Source organism: Amphibalanus amphitrite, unplaced genomic scaffold (assembly GCF_019059575.1).
Source record: "Amphibalanus amphitrite isolate SeventyFive unplaced genomic scaffold, NRLGWU_Aamphi_draft 000404F_arrow, whole genome shotgun sequence".
NCBI classification, from domain to species: Eukaryota; Metazoa; Arthropoda; class Thecostraca; order Balanomorpha; family Balanidae; genus Amphibalanus; species Amphibalanus amphitrite.
In genome coordinates this window covers 104256-130825 of record NW_024881898.1, presented here as the reverse complement: position 1 = coordinate 130825, position 26570 = coordinate 104256, and the positions used below count along the sequence as shown (strand labels likewise).

The following is a 26570-nucleotide window of genomic DNA, read 5'->3' as shown; positions in this document are numbered from 1 at the left end:
TCAGTCGAGGGGCGGGCAGAGGAGGGAGGGGTGACGATTGGGTGGGAGTCGGTATCCATGGAGGCGGGAGCGAGGTCAGGAGCAGGAGTAGAGGTTGGAGGGGAGTCAGAATCGGAATCGGTAAAGGAGTCAGAAAGCGGGCGCTGACGGCGCCGCTTCCCCATGATGGGGCAAACGGAATGCGGGTGTGAGCAGTGAGGGTTCAAGGAGTGGGACAGTAGGGAAAAACTGGATCAAAGTGGGTGGGAAGGTGGGTGTAGGAAGAGCTCTCAAACAAACCCGTGAAATGCTAACTGCCGGAGCAAGTCAACGATCACCTTAGCCTGTGATATTTCGCCACAAAATCGAGACATATATAATTTTACATACGAACTTAGTTATCTAGTATTGCACACATGTTGGCGAGAACATCGAATGTAATAAACGAATACATACGGTTTTTAATATACACACAGCCAATGCAGTTGTCCAAACAATACAGCAGTTTAAGCGAACGGAACGTTAAAAGGGGGGCGCACAACTTAATCGAAGGCTTTAGCAATTTAGAGACTGGTAAAAGCGACACCTATTAACAAAACTGTAACTCGCGGTTCACAGCATCTAGCGGTGACCGGCGGAAGTAAACGCGCCTAGCGGTGACCGGCGGTACATGCAGGGGCTACAATACGTTTGGTGATGACGGTAAGTTGTAAGTAAGTCATATGAAAACCTTCAACCATAAAAGTTGTTTTCGGTTTGGGACATGTCCACCGTCCAGGTTAATGCAAGAAACGCAATCAACGCACAACCAAACATCGCAGAAGCAAAGCACTTGACATGTAGTAGACACGAACAAAAGTGGCAAGCTACGGTCCTGGCAGGCGACATCATGACCCAGAACAAGTGATGAGCAAGTGACACATGAACAAGTATCCAAGTGTGTCGATTGAGCAACATGGCAAGTGGTGTCAGATTATGAGAAACGATTGCAAAAATGCTATGCAATGGAAGAAAAAATAGCGAAGCACGGAAAGGTAAGACGAAATGGATGAAGTACGGAAAAGAACTAGCCCTCATGAGGCTTCACGTATCGATGAACCATGAAGATGAATGCGAAAACAGAGGAACGAACCGCGATATCTCCATCGATGTGTGCACGGTGTAATTGGGTAGCAGGTTCGTCTTGTCATACTGTAACGATTCACGTTGGTACACGTAACAACACCGACCCTGATAGTAGTAACGCCCGGGATTAGACCCGAGCCGCGTGGAGTGGATGTAATATTCCGTTGGCGTTGGCGTCTCTAATACATTCACTTTATTCATCATGAGCCTCAAAAGGGCGATTGCTCATATCATGTACCGATAAGACAAAGCTGGCGATACTTATCGGCTTCACGCCCTTCATCGTCTACCAATTATGAAGAAACGACGGCAGTTGGCCGTCTGTGCCGGTCCACATTATAATACAAATGGCCTTTTTTGTCGTATCGGACACGGCTCAATCAGCCGGTAGCGGCGGACAGGTAACGTCTGCATTAGTGCCGGTCTGTCGGCCGGGCAGCCACTGCACGCCGGGCTGCTCTCCGACCGGCGGCGGCGACAAAAAGTGGGCGGCGCCGCGCGCTCGGTGTCGCCTTTCGCGCCGCTGATTGGCGTATTGGATTACGGCGGCGGCGCCGATTGGGCGCCGGTAGCCGGCCTGGGTGTCGGTCCGGCGTCAGAGCCCGCAGTAATCGGGCAGGGGAGGGGCGCGCCAGCTGCCGGACGACGCAGCGCCACCGCCGCCCCGACAGACACACATTCCTTAGTTTATGCGAAGAGAATTGTGAAGTTTAAAAGGAATGTATTCGTCTTGGAAGCAAACACGTCAGTGACGAGAACGCTGTAAGTGCAAAGAAACTCATACGCCACTGACCTGCATCAATCAATTGATATTTTCGCCAGGACGGAGAAAAAAAAACTACAACTTCTAGCTAAAAATAGCATCAACGAGTGCAACAAGAAGGCTTGAAATTCGCACGAATCTTCCAAATGCATTCACAAGCGAGGCGCACACACACCAAAAAACCTTCGAAAGCAGCAAAAGCGAACAAAACCCAAATACAAAACTTCTCCCATATCCACATGTCCGCGTTCCATCTCTCCCTTCCCTCATCCTCAGCAAATGAGCACAGCCGCCCGGCGGAGTGTTGGTGTCCCGGCCGGCTCAGTGCGGCGGCTGGCGGCCGGCCGGCGGCGGCAGGCGGGCGGCTCAGTGCGGCGGCAGGCGGCCGGCTCAGTGCAGCGGCAGGCGGGCGGCTCAGTGCGGCAGGCGGCCGGCCGGCGGCGGCTCGTCGGCCCGCCGCTGGGACGGCGCCGTGCCGGTGGACGCCGCGCTCCGGTGACCCCAGCTGGTCGACGGTGCTGGTGAAGTCGCCGCCGCACCCTGCGTCTGCCGCTGGTCGGCGGCGCCCGCCGACATGGTGTCCAACTGAACGACAGGAAGAGGAATCAGACGCCAAATTGTCATAAATCGAAGCACACTGAGGAAATTGAGAAGGGAGCTTAGGTAAACTTCACAACTATTCAAAACACAAAATGATTAGGAAAATAAGAATGAAGATAGGCGATACGACAGTCGAAACAATCAATTCAAACGCACAACCTTCAAAATACAGTTCATTTGTTGCTACACACAAGTGTAAGTCGTATAGTTCGTTTTTTCTAAGTTCGACCCTCACTGTAAACATCTTTTTGGAAACAGCACGAGAATTGCTAGCTGAATTACTGAGAAAACTGGTTAGCGCACTTTGTGTTGTGGTGTTGGAGATATGACTTAATATTTTCAAAATAAGTTTGTAACACCGATGATATACTGTTACGTTAAACGCCGTGCGATTTATTAATTAGTTTACTTATACTTCCTGACAAGTCCTCGATCCTTGTGGGGGCTGCAAAAACCGAGCTGCGAGTCTGGGAAAAAGAAGCCAGGTAGAAATAATTTTGATACAATTGCTCGCCTGCGAAATCATTGTGCGCCAACAAGTTTTCTCAGTAATTCAGCTACCAATTCTCGTGCTGTGTTCAAAGAGATGTTTACAGTGAGGGTCGAACTTAAAAAAAAAAACGAACTATAACACTGTTTAATATTGCAACAGTTCGGCAAAGAACATATACCGTGGGATAAAACCACGGACGTATAAATAAACGTTTAATTATACGTCCGTGGATAAAACCCGCAGCACCCACAGTCTGGCAGCGAGGTGGTAGTTTTGATCTTTGACTCTACCTATTCCAAGGGAAGTTGCAGTCGAAACATCAAGACATGTTTTAGAATACATTGTATATTGTCTATTGACAAAAGTAAGAGTGTGAGTAAATAACATACAACATTCGTGTACTCCTCTAGACCGTTATCTCTCTGTCTTCCAGGCCGTCTACGAGATTGCCCGTTACTGACACGTCCTCGGTGAGTCAAGCATTGCTAACTTTAATAAACAACGAAAAGCTCATGTATTCCAACAATGCGGGCGCAGCTTACCAGTTTCATAACTTCGTCGGCCTCATCTGCTGGGAAGTCAAACAGGCCGGAGCCGGCCTGGGCCTGGTAGCGCAGCCGCCGAATGTAGCGCGTCACCGGATTGAAGTCGAAGTTAAGGCGCACGCCCAGCTCTGCCAGTGGAATGCCGACAGGAGGTAACACCAGCATCAAAAACGGACGCGAATAGAAATTCACTTGATCTCAGGATATTTGCGACGCAATTTCTCTTCGCCAAGCATATGTGTAGCACAAATCGAGGTTTATAGTACAATATAGGGCGTTAGTGCCAAAGACCAATTGTGTTGCATTCTTTCGTACATGCACCCAGTAACGTGAGCGCCATGCGTCGGGCGGTGTCCGCCAAGGCAGCGGCCCAGCGCCGCCGTCGAGCCCGTATGACCGAGGCGCAGCGGCAGGCTGAGGCCGAACGTAACGCGGCCCAACAGCGAGCCCGCCGGCAGAGGGAGGCTGTACGGGAGGCCGAGGCCGCTCGCCAGCGGGAGCGTGCGTACGACGACCGGGTCCGAGAGCTGAACGCCGAGAGACAGCGCGCGTTCCGAGCCGCACAGGAGGAGGGAGCTAGGCAGGCCGAGCGTGAGGCGAACGCGGCGCGCCTTCGCCAACAGCGCGAGGCGCAGGAGGAGGAAGAGAGACAGGCCAATCGTGAGGCAAACGCGGCGCGCCCCCGCCAGCATCACGAGGCATAAGATAAGGAGGCCAGACAGGCGGAGCTGGAGGCCACCGTGGTGCGCGTCCGTCAGCATCGTGAGGCGCATTAGGAGAAGGCCAGGCGGGTGGAGCTGGTCACTCTTAGAAAAATCAAAACGTCTGTATGTACGTACGTATGTATGTGTGTATGTATGTATGTATTGCATTGTATGCATGTGCGTAACGCGGCAGTTCCCTTTGTAGGGCTGTTGCGCGGTGACGGTGCGGGCTACGGGGGTGAAATTTTCGACACAAGTCGCACGCGTGCAACCATTTGTTCTATTTACTTTTCGACAAGGCCCTAAATACACTTTTCGCGGGGGTGCGTTCAGCGGTTTGCACGTGGCGGGTGCTTCTCTGCGGCGTTTCGGGCCGCTGCCGGCGCCGAGCAAAGGCACGTGCTCTAGGCTCAGATAACTTTTCAAACTGGTATATTTAATTTTCGTATTTTTTATTGACAGCATAGGTGTAAGTTACTGGCGTGTGATTGTAACGAGAGATGGAACATTTAGCATGACTCCTTCTTCTGACACCACGTTTCTTCAACACGGCGTTAGCGACCTTCTTGGAACCTCTGGACTTGCTGCGTCCACGGCTCAGATTGTTCGCTTTGAAAACTGAGCGAAATCAGAGTAGGGAGGTCATTGACCTTTGAACTTTGTGTATCAAAGCATCCAATAGCGCATGGCATCCAAACAACACAGCATCAAGACCGCAGCATCTAACGATCAAAGCATCCAAAAACCTGTACCAACATACTACGCAGCGCGTAATGCCGCCCCTCTAGTTTCTTTTGATGTTCAAAAGAGGCGATAGAATTGATTGAGCCAGGGATTATATATTCCTGGTCCAAGAGTGGACTGGGTATGTGTTAACCACATGCCGCTTAACTTAGGCCATGACCTCGGCAAAGGACTGGCTGTGTTTGGCTAATGGCTATAGCTAATAGCTATGACTTCCAGTGCACCCAATGATAGAGAAAACCGTGGTTTACACCTTATTTGGGACTGGATATAGACGATGAAGAAACAACAAGTGGCAAAATCCAAAACTTCATTTAAATGAGCCGGAGCGAGGAAACAAAACGCAAAACAACACAAACATTAGGCGGCTTAGGCCGTTTGCGCAATATTGTGAAAAGCAGACCGGCGTCAGTATTTTGAACATTTGAGCAAGGCAGATCTGAACACTTTCTTGTGTTCCTTTCTGATATAAGCGAAAAAGATCAACGGCCAAAGTTGTGAAACAACTACAATACACTGCATGTTTGCTATCATCGGAGTTGCTTCAAGGATCATGAACTTGGAAATTTGGAGAAAGATGTAGACCATCGAGGAGCCAGAGACATGTAAAGAAGGCGAAGTTAAAACTACTGAAGGCAGATGGAAAGGTCAACAGGCCAAATCGCTCCACAGCACTGACCAAGAAGGAAAATAACACCCTGCACGAGTCGGGTCAATTCGGACGTCACAGCCCAGCCGCTCTGCAGACAACAGTGTGGTGGCAAACAGCTCTCCTTTTCGGTCATCGTGGGAGAAACGAAAGTCGCCAGATGACATGGGCAGATGTGAAACTAAAGAAAGATGAGACCGGCCTGGAATACCTGGAGTCCTCAGAGCGCTGCACAAAGACAAGAGATGGTGACGCAGCTGGTGGAAGTAGCCTTCGCACCGAAGCCACTCGAGTGTCCTGAACATCCAAGCCGATGTCCAGTACGAACGTACAAGAAATTTGTCACACTAATCGGGTACAGAGCTCTTGACCGACCACAACTGAGAGTTGGCGGCAGAGTTTTTCGGCTCGTCCGTGAAAAGCCGGCGGTCGTAGGTGGTGGCGGCCCCCTGCTCCGGGAACAGCCGTCACCGAAACTTCTCAGCAGTCGCCGGAACAGCTCTGAACTTCCTCCGCTATTTCGTTGAGACTAGTTTGGTGTTAGGTTTTAGTATGCACTACATAGTACGTCCTTCAGGTTCTCTCCCATTTTACATGCCACGGGAGGATAAGGAAGGAAATTTTCACGGAGACTTCATGTAATAGGCGTCATTGTTCCGGAGAATAAAAACGATACATGGGATATTTTGAGTAAGTCACTGATACCAGCACACACTCTTTCGTGTCCTTCGCAGGTCGATCCATAAGTAGTTGATCTTTGCTGACTTTTTCTACTTTGTTCTAGTTCTTGGTCCATGAGTGCTAAATGATGCGAGCAATCAACTTGTGAGGAATATAAAATACTGACAGGATAAGCAAAGTTATCAAATTCGACCTGTGCAGTGACAGCACAGTGTCCACCCACAGCCAGCTTTACGTCGCCCTGTACTGCGTTGGCGACATCGATGCGGTGGAGGTGCTGACCACAGCAGCGTTTACGTGAAACAGGTCTACTGTAAGATACTGTAGGCAACTATCTGTAGGCAAAGATACTTGTAGGCAAAGAGTGAAACAGTTACGATCAGTCGAGCTTATCTGTGACACTGGACGAATGATCCACCACACAGTACAGCAGCACTAACACAACAGTTGGCCGGTGCCCCCGTGAATGCCTCTCATATGTCGCTAATATTTTCAGATACCATTATAATGGGATAGACAATGGGAACTATTTTGAGTTATATTCTTTTGTTCTACTATTTTTATAACTATTTATAAAATAGTTCCGTCCCATTATAATACTACTTGTCTCAGATCTTATCAATCAGTTTCCAGGTATATTTATAAGGGCCCCGATCGGCAGATGGTGCGCACCGACGCACTGATTGGCCTTGACGACGAGATCACCAACTATCAGGACTTGCAATCCATCGGCGCCAGCGAGGCTTGCTGGCGGCTCTGCGAAGAGCCCATCAGCCGGCAGCAGCCAATCGTGGTGACTCTGCAGGTGCACCTGCCCAACCAGCAGCTGGTGTACTTCGAGCCCGGCGGTGAGCAGCAGGCCATCGAGGCCGCCCGGCGCACCCAGCTCACCGTCTGGCTCGAGTACAACCGGGAGTCGGCCGTGGCGGACCAAGAGTATTATGTATTGTGCATGTAATGAGCAGACGTTATTTTCCTTTTTCAACAATATTCTCTTCGAAGTTTTATTCTCACCTAACGGAAGGCATGCAAATCATGCTTCTGTGTGACCTGCTTCCAACACATGGATATATGCCCGAGCCCTGCTTCGGGATTTGACGGATGTAGTTTTGAATTACACTGTCAATTATTAGAGGCACTTACATTACCCGGAATATTTGAAACTTAGCTATATGTAGTGAGACAAACTTGTTGTCATATTCTCCCTTGACAGCTTGTGAAATTTGTTTGTTCTTAATGCGATAGAAGACTGAAACACCAAAGACATGGTGTGAGTTTGATACCGATACACAGCCATACATATACACCTTTCCCCGGGTGGGGTGGGGGCTTGGCCAGCCCTGCCAGCTTCTTTGCGTGTGTTGAAAAAACTGCCGCGCGCAGCGTCGCGATACTTGTATTTGTAAATGGCACATTTGGCACTGAACAGGCCAATGGCGTTGCGTGCTGTCCTGTAATGTGCGCGCTTTAGCAACTCCCTAAGGAAAGTGCAAGGTCCACGTCTCCGGCCCACGGATGACGCGTTTCCCTTCCGCTGGGAGCGTCGCTAAGTCCCCGTGAAGCTAGCTTCCGCCATGACGGTGAACAAAGTCCAGGGGCAGACGCTCGGTCAGGTTGCCGTCTTTCCGGAGGAGCCAGTGTTCAGCCACGGCCAGCTGTATGTACTGTACGTGGCTGCATTGCGGGTCGGCCGGCCGGCAGGTGAAGATCGCGCTGCCCAGAGGACAGTGAGGTAATACGGGGACGACACCCAATGTGGTGTACACGGAGGTGATGGGCCAAGGTGATGGCCAGTAGATCGACGGACCGCAGTGGTGGCGTGTAGCCAAGGCGCTACGAGCAGCGTGGAGAGTAGGGAGGAGATGGTATGTACCTTTTTGTATATAGCGTTCTCCATTGTGATCGCTTTGTCGACGAACCGTGGATGTCGTTTTTCCAATGAACACCTCGCGGCGTTGCAGCGGCGGCTGTCCGAGCTGGACTGGCCGAGCACGCCTACCGGTGTTCGTGTCGTGCTGGCAAGCGACATTCACGCCCTTGCAGACAAGGTATTGCGCTTCAACAAGTTTTGCCTTTGGCTCGAGTCCGGCTTCACCATGGCCGATGCGCTGTGGAAAAGTTTCCGGCTGTCGCGCAGCAGTGGAGGTGCCGACACCACAGAGGCTGGCCAGGACGACTTATGAGAGGTGATCGAGAACTTTGTGGTCGGTCAAGCAGTTGACGCCGCCGCCAACCGCCACAACGGAGAGCAGCGCGACCGACGCGTAGATGACGACAACGAACCAGACGCCAATCGAATCGACGTCACCATGCGTATGAAATCGAGATCACCATGCGTCACGTTCTCCACTGCGCCGTTGCTAACGGCTGGCTGACAAGCTAAGACCGGACAATGACGTTATTATGGACAGATGTGACCAGAAACTTAAGTACGTTATACAAAGAACAGTAGACATCATCAGTGACGCAAGTGATCGTGCTTGGCCGCACTGCTCGAACTGGTCGAACTGGCCGAAAACTGGGGCAGAGCTATTACGATTTTTGTGACTTTACTTGAATTAGTTGATTTTAGCATACGATTGTTGTACATACCTGTGTGTACTTTATGAGTGCCTGTGTTTTTACATTTGTCACTGACTTGAGGCAAACACTGATGCACCTCGCGGAATGCTTCACAAATACAACACTACTACGTTATCAGTCTGCTGAGAGACGACGACGGCCGTATCAGGAAAAGTTGTTACGCTGATGCGTGGCATATCACCAATGACGCCATGCACATCGTTTGGCGTGACATCCTCCGCGTGCTTTAGAGTCCTATGACGTCTGGCGTTTTAAATGTAAGGCAATGCTACCAAAGTTCAGTGTGCTGTACTACAGCCAAATGCCAAAAGCTGGAACGCAAAATATAACTGTTCTTATTCATCGCAGACATTTCCGCAGTGCATTTGAAATTATATCCCTTTCGAAACCCAGCGAGGAGTGGTGTGGCTTCTTTTTGCAGTTCTTTGCTCGACTGACCATACCACACGGGTATGACCTTTTTCTGCATAGGGTTCCTCATTGTGTAGTTGTTTGTAGTTAAGATGTGTTGTGTGTTCATTTGCGAGTGAGAACGTTTCGACTTTCGAGGATGCCAAGACGCGCGAGTCAATCAGCTCGGGAGGCAGACGCAGTCGCCCAGCGCCGTCGTCATAAGTGTCATCATCATCAACCACTCAACCAGCATTCAGTCATTCATCGTCTGTGTGACAACGCCGCCGTCAACGGGACGCCCAAACTCAGTGACGAGCGCTATCTCAATGCACGGCAGCCAACACGCTGCGACATCCCGGCACGTAGCATGGAGGTTGGCGCTGATTGGTGAGCCAGACACCTTGGCACGGTCTGCGGCGCGACACGCAACAGCGTACTACCTGACACGCTACGAATGGGGTGCAAATGCAAACCCACACATTCACCGTCACGTCATCAGTGAATCCTTCTCACGATTCTAACACCAGATGCAGAACTCTCTGAAGCGCAAGGTGGCAGAGATTGATCGAGATTTGCAAGCCGAAGATCCCACTTTGGGGAGCGATGCTTCTCGCGGCGCTGTTGAGACGTGCGTGATCACGGCCTACCGTGGCTGTCAACAAGAGTATGTTGGACACATTGGTCACTGCTACACCAACTGGAACGCCGGCTTCACAAAAGACGACGAGCACAAATTTGACTTTGCTTACGACTGTAAAACGACCGTTTGTCGTGTCAGCATGGCCGTCCAGCTGGACGACGCTCTTGCTACTGAAGACTTTGTCGCCATTGACGAGCTCTACGTGTGCGGAATCAACGGCCACGGGATCAAGAGGCGACGTGTTCGGTGTAAGGACGTGTCAAGCAGGTAGGTTGTATGCCATGGCGTCTCCGCACCGAGGCGGCTGTGGTAAAGGATAAACACGATCCTCATATCTATCAGCTCCTCATTACACACGAGGCCTTAATGGCAAAATATGCCATACTGTGCTGTACCAGGATGTTTTCATGTGTCGAAACAGAGTAAAAGGCCTGATGTAAAATGGTTTTGCTTTCCCAAGGAACAAACCAGGGCCGATTTGTGGTGGCAAATAATTAAAAAGGATGGGAGACTTAGCGACGTTAAGGACCCTCGCGTCTGCTCAGAACATTTTGGGCCTGAGGACTATCAAAGAGATCTGAAGTTTGACCTGCTGCAGCCAGGGACTCCCTTGCCTCTTTCCAACGTCAAACTGACCAACACTGCGTGTCCAAACAGAAACATCCCCTCGAGTCATCCTGCAAGGTAAATTTTGATTCCACTGTGGTCAGGCAGTTCCGATGAGGTAATATCCACCCAAAAAAGGTGAATGTAGATTAGAAGAGAAGACGTTAAGGCGTTCGAGGACCTAATCGGCCGTTACGCCGTCAACATCGAAAGGCTTAAGTCATTACTTTGTTAATGTTATGTTAAATCTCGAACTGGGGCCGAGCTCTTCTGATTTTTGTTAATTCACTTGAATAAAGCTGACATTAGCACACGATTATTGTGTGCACTGTGTAGTGTGTACCTATGTGTATCTTATGACCTGTGATGCTTACAACAGCTGAGCTGAGAGATAGATGTATGTGACTGCACGTTGCTGTGTAATCGCCAAAGTTTCCAGTTTATTCCCTTGTCCTACTCACATATATTCTCATGTATACATTTGTATGCATCCGTCAAGGACGTTGAAATAAAAATAATGATGATAATAATGATGATGATGATGATGTCTGTGCTTTACATTTGTCAATGACTCGAGGCCTGGCAAACACCTCGTGGAATGCTTCACAAATACAATACTACTACGTTATCAGTCTGCTGAGAGACGAAGACGGCCGTATCAGGGAAAGTCGTTATGCTGATGCCTGGCATCTTACCGATGACGCCATGCAAATCGTTTGACGTGAACTAATTTATTATAAGATGTGGGGAAAATATTAACTTACATTAACAAAAATGCAGCCAATCTATCGCACCATCGATTTCGAAGTCGCATCTCATTAGTCGATGACGCAAACAATAGGACTGAGAACCAAGCAAGGCATACAATCATGCACGGTGGTGTGCATATGCAATCCACGGCAGACGCGGCCATTCTATCGTTTTGTCAGCGAACAGTGGATGCCGTTTTCCAATGAAAATCTCGCCGAGCTGCAGCGGCGGATGTCCGAGCCGGATCGGCCAAAGTTTGGGAAAGACTGTCGTGCAGCGGCGAGGGAGCCGACACCACAGAGGCGGATCAGACCTCTCGGATGCCATCGAAAACTTCGCTGTAAGTCAGCAGCTCTGCCGACCAGACAACGGAGAGCAAAACGGTTAACGCGTATAAGATGAAGGCAACAAAGCATGCCGATGAAATTGACGTTACAATGTGTCACGCTCTCAGTTGCGCCTTTTAGTCATAGGCAAGCGAAATCAAGATACAGAAGCGCATGTATTTTTAGTGCCTTAGACAGGCTGGTAAAGGAAGACTGATTTCTCCGAAAGCTATAATTTAAAATAAACAAGCAAAATGTGTGTCGCACACGGCTATCGGTCAGGCTATCGACGTCATGACGACAGTCAACCATGGGTCGCAGGGAGGATGGACAACATCACCTCTCGAAGCGTAAGGAAGGTAGTACTATACCCGGTGAGCCATTAAGATTTACCCATCCACAAATCTGTTCGCCACCGCCCAGAAGTGGCCAGGGCGCGACCTCCAATATGGTGTACACGGAGGTGATGGGCCGAGGTAGTGGCTAGTAGATCGACGGACCGCACTGGCGGAGTGTAGCCAGGACGCTACGAGCAGCTTGGAGAGTAGGGAGGAGGCGGTACCTGACCTTTTTGGTATATATCATTCTTCATTGTGCAGTGCTTTGTAGTTAAAGTGTGTTTTGTGTTGATTTGTGTGTGAGAACGTTTCGAGGATGCCTCGTTGCGCGGGCCACGCGGTCCGGGAGGCGAACGCAGCCCCCCAGCGCCGTCGCCGTGAGCGTCTCGCACAGGCGCAGCGCGAGGCCGAGGCGTTGCGGGACGCTGAGCGCAACCGCCTGCGTCATGCTGTCCTGGTTGTGAATAACTAAATCAGTAGCGTATTCTACTTACTGATTATGCCTTCGAGACAAGTACTACGAAAAAGTGAAACCATTCCAAGAGATACGAGATTGCAGCGACCGTAAGATCTGCGAGTCTGTATTTACATTTTTTACATGTGGCTTTTCAAGCCAGTAGACAGAACTCAATACTCATTACCCTTGACGGGATTAACAAAAATGCAGCCAAGCTATCGCACCATCGATTCGAAGTCGCATCTCATTAGTCGATGACGCAAACAATAGGACTGAGAACCAAGTAAGGCATACAATGCACGGTGGTGTGCATATGCAATCCGCGACAGACGCGTCCATTCTATCGTTTCGTCGGCGAACAGTGGATGCCGTTTTCCAACGAAAACCTCGCCGAGCTGCAGCGGCGGATGTGCGAGCCGGGCCGGCGAAACTTTGGGAAATATCCGGACTGTCGCGCAGCGGCGAGGGAGCCGACACCACAGAGGCGAAGCAGACCTCTCGGATGCCATCGAAAACTATGTTGTAAGTAAGCAGCTGTCGACACGACAACGGAGAGCAAAACGGTTAACGCAGAGATGAAGGCAACAAACTGCATGCCGATGAAATTGACGTTACAATCTGTCACGCTCTCAGTTGCGCCTTTTAGTCATAGGCAAGCGAAATCAAGATACAAAAGCGCATGTATTTTTAGTGCCTTAGACAGGCTGGTAAAGGAAGACTGATTTACGAGGAACGAGGAACCAGGCAAGGCGCTATCCTCTCGCCGACCTTTGCGAATGTGCTCTTGCGTCCATTATTGGCGACGCTGGACCGCAGCGGCGACGGCGCTTACCTTCATCAGCACCACGTGCCGGGAGTGTGTTATGCTGATGACCTGCTCCTACTGTCAACGAACGCCGCTCATCTCAGTGCACTATTGGTCCAGGTCGGTGACTTTGCGCGGGACTGGCGTCTAGAATTCGTCCATCCCGGTGGTGGTTACCGGTGGTGGCTCCGACCCTCTCCACGTGTCCCACGGCGTAGCCCAGGGATCCATCCTCGGCCCGATCCTGTTCCTCCTCGTGACCTCTCCAGCTTCCTCACCCACGGCCGCTTATTATCCTACGCCGACGACACCCAGATCCTTGACCACTCCCCTCCCACTGTCGTCGGCCTATCCAGCCTCAAAACACGCGTCGAGGAATCCTTATCCGAACTCCAAACCTGGTTCCAGCAGAACAGCCTGAAGATGAACCCCAGAAAAACATCCTTTACTCTCGTTGGCACCAAACAAACCTTGGCAAAAACCCACGACTTCCACTCCACATCTCATCCGGCTTAACCATTCAGCCATCCAAAACCGTGAAAATCCTCGGAGTCCTTCTCGACCAGCAGCTGACCTGGCAACCCCATATTGACGCAGTCGTTCGGCGGTGCAACGCCATCACCATATCACTCTTCAAAGTGCGTCATCATCTCACTCCTGAAGTACGTAAGCTGCTGGTCGAAACACATGTCCTTCCCCACATTCATTACTGCCTGTCCGTTTGGGGAGGAGCCGCCCAGTGCCACCTCCAACGAGTTCAAAAGTCTATGAACCTTGCGGCCAGAATGGTGTCTGGGGTGTGCCGCTCAGAGCACATCTCGCCCACACTTGCGGCACTAGGCTGGCACAGAGTGGACGACATGGTACGCACGCACGACCGTGCTCTAGTGGCGCGAGCAGTGAACGGTAAATGTCCGCCTGCCATAACCGCAATGTTCACTCGGAGAGCCAATGTCTCACTGCGCAACTCTCGAGCAGCAGCCGCCGGCACCCTGGATCTTCCCAGATGCCGACTAGTGAGAACCCAGCGGAGCTTCACTTATAGGGCTGCATCCGCCTGGAACGCCCAATTAACACGCAGGTAGACTGGATAGCACCGGAGAGGTCCAAGTGAATCACCAGCGCTGTGTCTTAAACCAAATGTTTTAGGTCTTGCAATGTATCTCATTTTAACCATGCTTTTACCAGTGTACAATGACTGAATTCGTAATACCCACCATGTGGAGAATTCTAATAAATGACTCTGACTCTGACTCTGACATCCAGACCATCAGAAGACAAAAAGTCACTGCATCGTCTTCGGTGGCGAGCTTCTGGCGCAGTCACCAACGTGGAAGCTAGCTGGCCAACCGCTCCAAACACGGCCTTATTCCGAGCACCTCGGCGTGACGCTCGACGCCCGCTCCACGGCTTCCCGACACGTCGACCAGCGTGTCAAAAGGGCTCGAGCTGCCTTTTATGGCCTAGCACCAGCTGGCATACTGGCCAAAAGCTTAAGCCCGGCAGACAAAGCTTTCCTATGGAAGGCTGTTGTCCTCCCTACTTTGACGTACGGGTGTAGCACAGCTCCTCTTCGTCCATCCGAGGTGGACCGCCTGGACGCCCTTCAAGCCGGATGTGTGAAGGTGGCATTCGGGCTGCCCCGCTTCGTACATCACTCTGCCCTCCTGACGGCCGCTGGTTTGGCGCCGGTTCGAGAGTTGTTGAGAGGCGCAATGTTCTCCGCTCTCAGTTCAGCGATGGTAGCGGAGCACCGCTTAAAACAGACCATGATCACCTCCCTAGCGAAGCTGGCCATGTGCCCCAGAGACCTTGAGGGCTCATTCCTCCTACAAGTGTTTGAAATGTACAACAGGGACTTTCGAGCAGTAATAGAGCTGGCGGCTGGTGGGCCGGTGGACCCTGACCGTGTGCGGGCTCCGCGGTTGGAGGACGGCTTGGCGGATAGCATTCGGCTGGTCCTTCAAGGAACATGTGAGGCCTCCAGGCGCCTATTGAGGCTCCTCACGTGCTCACATTGAGCACCTATACCTGATATACCAGCTTTTCAGGCTCCCATCATTTGTGATCACACACATGTATATATTTGTAGTTGTCGCTGTAAAAGCGGTGCATAATAAAGAATGATGATGATGATGATCATGATTTCTCCGAAAGCTACAAGTTAAAATAAACAAGCGAAATGTGTGTCGCACACGGCTATCGGTCAGGCTATCGACGTCATGACGACAGTCAACCAGGTCGCAGGGAGGATGGACAACAACATCACCTCTCGAAGCGTAAGGAAGATAGTGCTATACCCGGTGAGCCATTAAGATTTACCCATCCACAAATCTGTTCGCCACCGCCCAGAAGTGGCCAGGGCGCGACCTCCAATATGGTGTACACGGAGGTGATGGGCCGAGGTAGTGACTACTTAGTAGATCGACGGACCGCACTGGCGGAGTGTAGCCAGGACACTACGAGCAACTTGGAGAATGGGGAGGAGGCGGTACGTGACGTTTTTGTATATATCACTCTTCAATCTTCATTGTGTAGTGTTTTGTAGTTAAGGTGTGTTTTGTGTTGATTTGTGTGTGAGAACGTTTCGAGGATGCCTTGTTGTGCGGGTCACGCGGTCCGGGAGGCGAACGCAGCCGCCCAGCGCCGTCGCCGTGAGCGGCTCGCACAGGCGCAGCGCGAGGCCGAGGCGTTGCGGGACGCTGAGCGCAACCGCCTGCGTCATGCTGTCCTGGCTTTTAGTGAATAACTAAATCAGTAGCGTGTCCTACTTACTGATTATGGCTTCGAGACAAGTACTACGAAAAAAGTGAAACTATTCCAAGACATACGAGATCGCAACGACGTAAGATCTGCGAATCTGTATGTATTTACATGTGGCTGTTCAAGTAGACAGAACTCAATCCTCATTACCCTTGACGGGTCCGGTGGCTCAGTCAAACTGAGTTGATGTCGGCATATGGTCGCGGTGGATTATTGCGAAACGAATTCCACATTGATTAGGAGTGCAAACAAACAGTACCGATCAATCGAGCCAATATTTGACGCTGGACCAATGACCCACCACACAGTCATGGGCGTCGCCACCACTACGGACACTACGGACAGTGTCCGTAGATGTTTTGGAAGGCCCGAAAACTTGTACGGAATGTCCGTACAAGTTTCGACGACTGAAAAACAGTCTTTGCACATGGTTTGAAGTAGCTTAACGCTTATAAGCGTCCCCTATTTGTGGGTAAAGTTACGATCCAAGGCAGCCCCAAAGTCAATGTCACGCAAGAGTCTATATTCTATCGGTCTATCTTCTGCTGCGCGGTGAGGAAAGACCGAACTGCACCCACTGTGGGGAACAACTCTCAGTGGCCCATGTGCTGCTGACGTGCCGCCGGCTTGCCGGGATGCGGTCACACCACCTCGGGCATCTTGCGCCCACAGTGACTCTCCTAGATCTTCTCTCAGATAACTCGCGCTGGATCCATAACGGTAGCATATTTTCCTTTATCCGTGCAGCTAACTTCCCCGTTACTTTCCTATCCTAAGCATAAAACGTAAATAAGTAAGTAATTAAAGACGTATTTAAAATCTTTGTTATGGGCGCAAAATGACCTCGCCGTCGGCGCGCCCCTAACCCCCAACAAACAAACAACAAACAAGGTCTCACTTTGCACGTGCGCAAGTGCAGGACAAGCGTAGCTATATGTTTTTACTGTATGCCTGGCCTATTCAAATACATTAGCCAGAGGGGTGTGGTAATGACTGGTGTAAGCAAATTGACCACGGTCAAAAATGCATTACCAGAATGCACTAAAGCCAACATTTTGGGATGGTCTCGTTCCTTTAGTCGGCTAAGAGCTTCAGTCCAGAAAATAAATTTATCGTTGGCATACAGTAAAATACATACCAAACTCGGCCGGTGATAAATTTTCAAGACCTCAGTCCTTACTGATTTTTGAACTCGGCCTTCGGCCTCGTTCAAAAATCCAGTAAGGACCTCGGTCTTGAAAATTTATTTACACCGGCCTCGTTCAGTATTATATAACACTATCACGCCAATCACGAAATAATGGATCGCTTTAGTGCATGGGAGTTGCAGAAACAATGTAAAGCTAATGTGCGCACTCCTAGCATTTTTCCCTACCACCTTCACGGCATATGTAAATACTATGCCATGGTATTTAGCATTGCTGTGCAACGCGTTCACTTTTACCATCCAATGAATCCCTGTCCTGTTCGCAGTGACTTACGTCGAACTTGATCATCCGCCTCCTCGGCCATCAAAGCCGCCCCACTTAAAGAGGGGCGCCGTTGGTCTGTCATCCGCCTCCTCGGCCACCAAAGCCGCCCCACTTAAAGGAAGACTGCCACCTTCAAAAAGTTTTCTCAGATCGGCCTATGATTTATTTCCTGGACAAAACAAAATTTTAGAATTCACCTGACAAAGTATCATCACGTGAATCGCGAAAAAAATTATCGATTATCATACAATTATCAATCGGTTAATGTCTAGCGACAATGTTTACACATCACTAGACTTCAAGGTCATAAGATTATTACATTTTATTTGAAAAAGTAAGGTATTTTATGATTTACTAATATATGATTTCATAAGAAATTGGCCATGTTTAATTTATTTTGCATTTAACTTCGTAAAACATTTAAAAATCATGGCTTTATTTGGAATGGGTCTGGCCCATGTTAAACCCCATTTCCCACACTTTTTTGAAAAAATGAACTACTGAATATATAAGTTTAACTTTTATTTTGACACTTCAAAATTCTTCTCTGATCTCGAAACAATCAAAGTTTTGACATATATTTGCCAAAAGATAAGAAAATTCATGTTTCAAAGTTATCGATAAACAGTAGAGATGTCGGTTTTCTTGGACTAAAAAAATGGCATCAAACTGAACTTTGGTCTCCGATTTCTCGCAAACGGGTTCGAATTTCGGAAAACCGACTTCAGTCTGGGACATAGGTGGCTCAGCTCTAGTGAAAACCGTTTTGTGAAAAAAGGTGGCAGTCTACCTTTAAGAGGGGCGCCGTTGGTCAATTATTCCACAATTGACCGCAAGCGGACTCTGGCCTTGGAGAAGGCGCTAGAGCAACAGGCCCAATTTCGTGCTTGGCAGGCGGTACAAGCACGGCTTCATCGCCCCTGCCAAGCAGCCAACCAGCCCCCACGGCCAGATACTGACCAACCAGCACGCCGAAACCGTTTTTGGTGCTGTGTGGTGATGTGAACCTGTGTTGGCCGAGATCCAGATCTGGAGCAAATTCAGCTGCTGTGCGATGTTCCAGCTGTGCATTGGCCAGCCCATTGACAGAAGAGTCCACCATCAGTGACGACTGACGAGTATTACCGGAGCAACATCCTGTCAGGGAGAATGAGAAGTGACGCCGGGAGAAGCTCTTATCCTTCTGGACTAACGGACTACGGCTTGGAAATAGTTTTCATCCTAATTCCATCGAGATCTTATGGACTTTTGTCCAGCAAGAGGTGAATAAGGGGACACCCGGCACCAGGACAGAGCAACTGGTAGGCACATGCTAATACGGCGTCGGTCCACATCAAACCCACTGTGCTTAAAAACCCAGTAGCTGGAATGTTCTAGGCATTTCTAAATATGATCTTATGAAAGGTGGCTATATCATCATCAAAGGGAAACAACCTCAGGTTGTTTGTTTCTTAATTACAGCTGAAAGAAAGGTTTGCGGATAATGTCGTTACACTCTGTATCATTCTATAGACTAATTCACTGATACGTCAGCCATAATAATTCTGTGACTTTTGTCATCCTGAGGCTCTAACTAAACTAACTGAATGCTTAGAGCAAAAGAAAATGACAAAATTGTGACCAGCGACTTCAAATACAGCAAATGAGACTGATCATGTGCAAAAGTCAACCAAAGGCCATTTGAGGTCACATAAGGTCAACATAAGACTTGACCGTTTCAAACAACCTAACTATATGTCATTCGATGTATCTTGATATGACTAATGCGTTGGCACCACCTTCTTTGCTGAAGAACTCTGCAAAAAAAACCGCAGCTCGGGGTCGCTGACCTGCCATCTACCCTAATGTAGGTATCAAAAATGTGTTTGTATTTTTTCCGAAGCCCCTAGGCCCCCTAGGCATTCGGGGGCTATCGCAACTATTCGTCCGGGGTGGGGGAAAATGCCCTCCACGGGCCCGCGTGGATTTACACCTCTGACGAGTGTTACGGTTGACAGAATGTGTCCGTACAAGTTGGGGAGCCGTGGCGACGCCCCTGCACACAGTACAGCATCACTGTAAGACAACCGTTCTGCTCCCGTGAATGCCTCTCCCATTTCGTGAATGTTGTCAGGCACATCTATGTACAAAGGCCTCGACCGGCAAATAATGCGCACTGGCGAGGTGATCGCCAGGCAGACGGCGGGACCAGGCCGACACGAACGACAGGAAAAACTGCCTTATGAAAACCTCGCCGAGCTGCAGCAGCGGCTGTGCGAGCCCAATCGGTCCCGCATGATCGCTAGCTCGTGTCCGAATGGCTAGCGACAAAACAGCTAGTGTCATTTGAGAAAGTACGTCTGAGCTAGTGCTACAAAAGAGCTAGTGATGTAAAGGCTAATGTTAACCCTATTAGTGGCAGGCTCTTGGCTACCCCTATTAGTGGCAGGGGGGCTGTTTACGACCCCCCTTGATATCTCGAGATCTAACGGGCCGATTTTCAAAATTCAAACGGCATTCGATTTCGCTCAACGTGATCTACATTTCTAAAAAAATAAAAATTAAAAAAATGTCAATAGGGGGGCATAGGGGGTAAAACAGGGCAAATTGCAGATACATTTTAGACTGTTTATCACGGCCAGGTTTCTGAACCAATCTTAACGCAACTTTTGCCGATCGATAGAGAATGAACCAGGAATTCGCATGGATTCTAAAAATATGCATTTTCAAAAATCATAGGCGGATACAGATCATTGAGATTGGGGGTACACAAAAAGTATAGTAAATAAGGTTTTTGTTGGTACTGTTTCTAAAAAGGGTGGTAATGGTCTTGTTATGTTACAATTTTCGTATGAGAGAACGACTACAATTGTATTGGTCATGCATAGGCGGTGTCAGGGCACCTATGTTGGGAGGTAAAACATAACCCCCTTTTTGGACGCCTGGATCCGCCTATTATAGCAAAAACGTGTCAAAAGAGGATGCACAATATCTATTATCTTTGTATATGTTATCACATGATACCTTTCATTCGCTGTTCGTAAAACTGGTGCATACAGTTATAATACATCAGCATCGTGATCTTCGCCCAAATGACTCGCTTCACGAATAGGACCCCCCAATTCCCAGTGCTCTGGAGCCGCCCCTGGTAAAGTTATGAACTTGAAATTTTCAGGGAATGTGCCTAATTTAGTTTAAGGAAAAGTCAGAAAATTTCAGCATCGTAGCTTCAGCGGTTTCGGAGATATTCCCGAAAAACCTGAGGGGTGGATGAAAACAACCCCCCCTGCCACTAATAGGGTTAAGATAGCTAGTAACTTATAAGAGCTAGTCCCAAGGAGAGCTAATGGCGCAAAAAGCCAAAGCATATTTTAGCGTTCCCTAAAAACACGGTGCGCAGAAATGATCAGAGCATGCTCGCAGTCATAAAAATCATACTTAATCGACATTAGTTGAAAACTGACCCGATTTATTCAAACCTTGAGCTTCAAACTAACAGAGCTGGGCGCGTTCCTCGATTTTCGGTAGTGCGTTAGCGTTCCTGCGTTCCTCCGGCCGCGGTTAGTGCGTTCCTGGAATAGCGTTCCTCAATTTTTTTTTTCGTTCGGTGCGTTAGCGTTCCTGCGTTCCTGCGTTCCTCCCTCAAAAATACCGCCGAACCACGCGGCGCGGGCCCAACCAAACACGGGGCGAATCGATCACAGAATACCCAGAATGGCGACGTGGGGCCGAAAAGCAACTCGACATCTCTTTTCCGAATCGAATATCTGAAATACGTTTTACCAATATCATCCGTAGGGTTTTCAACAAAAATACGACCTGCTTAAAAACAATAGTTAAGTTAAAAGATGTATCATAGTAAAAGTTATCATATTTACTTTACACATTTAATGCCTGAAACTGAATCGAATAGTAAACATCACCACTAAAAATCTTTACACATTTAATGCCTGAAACCGAATCGAATAGTAAACATCACCACTAAATCTAAGCAAGCCTTCCTCGATTCGACCGACAAGTGGCGCCTCCCGGCAAACACACGTACTCGAGATTCAAACATTTGACACAGAGTTCATTGGCAGCAATATAATTTTTCGGGTGGTTCCGCAAGAACGCAGGAACGCTTTAAAATTTCGGGTGGTGCGTTCCTCTTACTTGCGTTCCTTTGAAAAACTTTGCGTTCCTGCGTTCTTGCGTTCCTAAAAAGGGCGGTGCGTACGTACGGAAGAACGCAGGAACGCACTAAAGGAACGCACTTGCCCAGCTCTGCAAACTAAATTCTCGCAGTTATCAGATCCGGTGAATCATTTGTATCATTGTGTGGGGTTTATACCAATGGATCGGCATCCACTGCCGTTAGTTCTCAGGTTGGCGGGACTGTAATCGAAAAAAGAACACACAATCCTGCTCCTCATCCAGCCCGGGTGGAAATTTTAACCGCAGTAAATTCTATGCTGGAATCGGCGGTAACTACGAACCAAGCTCCCAAAAGAATTATCAGTGAAATCGAAATGAGTCACGAAGCACAGTCTCTAGCACCGAAACGAAAATCATTGTCTGCACGGATTGTTCGAAAAACAATCCGTGCTGGCAAGCGACATTCATGCCCGTGGGGACAAGGTGCTGCGCTTCATCGAGTTCTGCAATTAGCTAGTCTGGATTCGCCAGGGTGACACACTTTAAGAAATATCCGGACTGTTGTGCAGCGGCAAGGAAGCCAACACCACAAAGACGCATCAGACGACCTCTCGGATGCCATCGATAACTATGTTGTGAGTAAGTAGCTGCCGACCGCGACAACGGAGAGCAAAACGGTTAACGCGGAGATGAAGGCAACAAACTGCATGCCGATGAAATTGAAGTCACCGTGTGGCACGCTCTCAACTGTGCCTTTTAGTCATACGCAAGCAAAATCAAACAGCAAGGACGCTAAACATCCATCGCAAAAAAAAAAATCAGACATGCGCTAATGGTTAGTTGTTTGATGGGAAGTGTGCGAAAATAAATAAGGAATCCGAAAATATTCCAGATTCATTCAACTGCCGGGCGAGCTATCAAAGTGTACAATCGCCGGCTGAGGAGTGAGGATGTTATAGAATGAACTCCAAATACCGTAAAAAGAGTAAAAAGAGAATAGCAACTACGACATTTAAAACTACCTTGTCCCTCACTCCCCAACGTCAATCTATATGTAGAGTGGATTCGTTGTATTATTGGTTGTATTGTTGTGTCTGCAAGTTTTAAATCATTTTGTGTTGCAAGTTATTGTCGGAGTTTGGTTTTGCTTCAAGATTGCAAAGAAACAGCTAAATTATCTGCGCTATCGTTACATGGCTTGTCATTTGTTGTATACTGAAAAGTTAGTACTGCCGGCATCTTATCTGCAACGTGAAACAACCCGTAATTGACCTACTTTTTATTGTTTACTTGAGTTCATGTTTTTATTGTATCATTCTGATCGTTTGCCACTCTTCTGCTCTCGTATTCATTTTCGTCACCATCATCAGCTGTTCTGCTCCTAAATGAAATGGCAGTTGTTTTTCGGAAAACCAGTCAATACAAAATTCAGCAGCGAGTTTAAGTTCTGTCAATTAGTGTTGTGATGCGGCCAAATGTAAGAGTCGCCTGGCATCGAAAATGCAACATCGAACAGTATCACGAAGACGAAATATGTACAATATCGAACAGTATCACGAAGACGGATCGAAACAGCAAACCATTCTCAGACCCCTGTCTGCTACCGGCCCAAGCAGTTTGCCAGTGAATGGCTTCGGCCCCGTCAGCGCCAAAGGCTGCGAATCAGACAACGGAGCGCTGGATCGGAATCAACCTTGTGCCCTGCCTAAAGTCTGAATACATAAACTGTTGCCCTAATAGTCGACGCTAAAGGAGTGTAGGCCGTCGACCCCACCATCCCACCAATTAGCCCGCTCACAGACTACAAGAGCCTCACAGGCACTGTAGCTGCAGAAAAGGCTGCAGCGTTTCCACCGACTCCGACTCAGACTCGACATTCGGGGTGACAACATCAGCAACAGGAAATAGTGCCCTCACTACATCTAATCAGTGCATTCATTTCACCCCAGCCTGTGCGCCGACGGCAGTTGTGACCGGTGACCCGGGCAGGGTGACTGACCTCTGACCAGCGCGCTGGTAGCGTCCTCCAGGAAGGCCGTGTAGCGCACCAGCTGACTGAGCCGCTGGTACTTGGTGAGCAGCAGTTCGGGACCGCAGGCCGGCGTCAGACTCGTCACCGACATGAGCGTGCAGGCTGTGCGCAAACTGCGCTGTCTGCGCACCAGCACACAGCGGACACAAAGGCGTTAGAACAGCAATAGGTAATGCAACACAAATTAATAGAAGCACCAATCAATGCATGTAGGTAAAAGCGAGAGCTCAAGCCCCACACCAAATGCCGTTGCATACCTACCTACGTTCCGTTTCCTGGCGAGTCTATATTTATCGTCTTTTGTACGTTCATGACGTATTTGAATGCCGTTAAATTTGTTGCGTTTCTTGTCAGTGTATTATTACAGCAGGCACTTCGTAAGTCGACAGCACAACACGGAATATTGGACTTGAACTAAACAAAGCACGCCGACAGCCTCGTCCGCATTTCCTCAAAAGAAATCCCCATATTATGACAACTTGACGGTAACAAATATATAAAGGAATTTGATAAAACTCACCTTTCGGTTTCCCGGCGAATTCTTCTTTGAGACGACTGCGCTTCTGGAGACGCCTCATACGGCTCTCGGGCCCTGCGGCGCCTGAAAGGTGTACCATTTTGTGGGGCCCGTTCGGTTTGATCCCTCACCCTTCACTTTTCACCATCTATCGCTATTTAATGAAACAGTTTAACACAAACAAACAAACAAACAAAACTTGTAAAGGAACGCATTCCCCGTCTTCCAAAATTTGTTTTGAAGAGTTTCGAGATAGACCGGCCTCGAAAGCAGCAGAAAGCAGACGAGAGCAGACAACACAAAAATGAAAAAATCAAGAAAAAATATCATGCACGAGACTTCTCATGAAACTTTGAGAGGCTCCTCCGATTTTGAGGAGTAGGTCATTCACACGACATCCCCAATAAAAAAGTTTCAAGAAATGGAATACAAAATCAAAGGAAAATAAATTAATGTTTGCACTTTGCGATATCTTTTTTTGTTCATTTTTAGCATGCAAACTGGAAAGGCAAATATAAATTGGAAATGGAAGCCCAATGAAAGTCAAATCGTACTGCTACAAAATTAAAAAAAGTCTTGACCCCACAGGCCAGAGTTAGGTACGGGCAACAGGTAAACCGGTACGGGCAAAGCGTGTGCTTGACTTTTATGGGACATCGGATTTACGTAATATATTTAGAGAAAAATAACAAGCGAACAAAATAACATTCAATTAGAGTGCATCAAAGGCCCTTATTACTATAAACATGTGACGCCTTAGTGTTTGCGATGTTTTATGTAATGCTTGCTCCATAATCAAAAAGGCGCTACGGATGCTTTGTACCTAACTAATTAATTAATGCGTGATTTTCACTCGTGATAAATCTACTGCTATTCAGGATTCATATATGGTGAGAAAAATATGGCGTGAGATTCCCCATTTCAAGGGTTCACGAAATTTGCAACGATCGACTTCGCTTCATCGCGGCCAATCTACATGTGCTACCAAATGCAGAGAACAGCAAGGTTATGAAATATAAAATTGGCTCAAGCGGACGCCAGAAGGCGGAATAAAAGATCTCTGCATTCATCATATAAAAACACGGCAGCCCATGAGCCCATGAAATATTCGCCCAACGCTGCACTGCATCACAAAAAAAGACACCTCACACATTTCTCTCGTCCACATCCACCTCACCTGGTGTCGCGCCGTGCCGCGTCGGGCCGGGCGCGGCCCTGCCATGGCGTCTCCGGGCCGCCGCTCACCCACTGGCCGTCGCCGCCGGCGCCCAGCGCGCTCATCCGCGACGGATTCATGATCAGAGAACTGCCGAGGGAGCTGAAACAAGCAAGCGTTCATCGAACATGAACGGAGGCAGTGACAACTGTATGCAGAATGTTTAGTTGTATTTTTCACCCAAAATGTAGTCACCTGAGGTCACAGCAGTATGACGATAATCTCCAAGCGTTGCAAAACAGCCGCCGTTGTCACTTGTCGCTTAGTCTGTGGGGTAGTAATTAAGCATTACTGGCGGCCTAAGTCGAAGCACGGGGGCACGGGGCTAGCCGCTAAGTTGATTTAACTGCAAAATGCGAAAATAGATGGCCGGGGCCTGGAGGGTAACTTTCCTTCCATGGCGTAACGTAAAAAAAGTATTTTCGCAGAATGAGCCCGGAGACGCCATCCCCTTCCGTTGACCGTTCTGTCGGCGACTGGGTGTAGCAAGGCTAGTGGGTACGGTCTCGTCGCTGATGTCCAGCACAGCACGCAAACCAGCTTCGCTGTGCAACTGGAAGTGCAACGGAAGTGAAAGGCAACAATTCTTTTTGACGGGCGTTCCGTTCGCCGTTCGGCAGTTCGGTTATATCTATCGTACTCAAGCCAAGTGGCATAGGACGCGTCTGACACCAAGCAAGTCAGGCAAACATCCCAGTTTACGTTTTGCTGGCATCAGCATATAGGCAGGTACTGATTAATTTGAATTTGAGTTACTGGCGGTTGGTAGCTACTAGCTACGCGGATACGCGGCACGGCTATATCGATATGGCCGTAACCGTAAGCACATCACGGCTTAGCGAAAGTCGCATATAATACCTACTCACCAATCAAAATCGATGGAATCGCAGCCAACAGGCAGGCTTGCGTTACGGAAATCCAGCGTCAGTGAAAAACGAGTACCTATGTATGAGCAGATTGAGCACGGCCTTGATCAGCACAAATGCGCAAAAAATAGAAGAAAAGCCAGAAAAGCAAGTCATAAGTCATACACTACGGCGCGGCGGCGCAAGAGATAAAAGCCAAATTGCTGCCAGATTGGGCTACTGTTCACTTCACGAGCTTCTTGGCGGTTTTCACCCAAATAGTGTAATATAGCGCCAAACGGCCACAGCCTTATCTTTCGAAAACCATGCTGATAAAGAAAAATACCTAACCATATTTTTCATGTATTGAAATTATATTTAGTTTTATTCTTAAGACTACCTTTCTTGGCTATTGCAAATGATTTTGA

At 48.7% G+C, this 26570-nt stretch overlaps 1 protein-coding gene across 4 annotated transcripts; it reads right to left on the bottom strand.

The window, feature by feature from the left end:
* Window positions 1-1808: 1808 nt before the first annotated feature.
* Window positions 1809-26353, bottom strand: LOC122390669. Of its 4 annotated transcripts, XM_043383833.1 has the most exons (7): window positions 26164-26353; window positions 25493-25564; window positions 25259-25399; window positions 24085-24165; window positions 23532-23686; window positions 3503-3633; window positions 1809-2452 (listed from the first exon to the last, which is right to left on the bottom strand). In XM_043383833.1, the coding sequence occupies exons 3-7, from the start codon at window positions 25375-25377 to the stop codon at window positions 2282-2284; spliced, it is 657 nt and encodes a 218-aa protein (XP_043239768.1). In that variant the 5' UTR covers window positions 25378-25399; window positions 25493-25564; window positions 26164-26353; the 3' UTR covers window positions 1809-2281. The 4 variants fall into 4 exon arrangements, with proteins under 4 accessions (XP_043239768.1, XP_043239767.1, XP_043239765.1 ...); XM_043383832.1 differs by lacking the exon at window positions 25493-25564 and having other exon boundaries at window positions 26164-26332; XM_043383830.1 differs by lacking the exons at window positions 1809-2452; window positions 3503-3633 and adding an exon at window positions 18165-18553 and having other exon boundaries at window positions 26164-26332.
* Window positions 26354-26570: the final 217 nt, after the last annotated feature.

Bases quoted from the DNA above. Each gene is read 5' to 3' on its own strand.
- LOC122390669 (XM_043383830.1), bottom strand. From the start codon at position 25,377: ATGAATCCGTCGCGGATGAGCGCGCTGGGCGCCGGCGGCGACGGCCAG. The intron at 24,166-25,258 runs GTGAGGTGGATG...TACACCTTTCAG, and splicing joins GCGGCACGGCGCGACACCAG to GCGCCGCAGGGCCCGAGAGC. The intron at 18,554-23,531 runs GTCAGTCACCCT...TCTCCCTGACAG, and splicing joins TACCAGCGCGCTGGTCAGAG to GATGTTGCTCCGGTAATACT.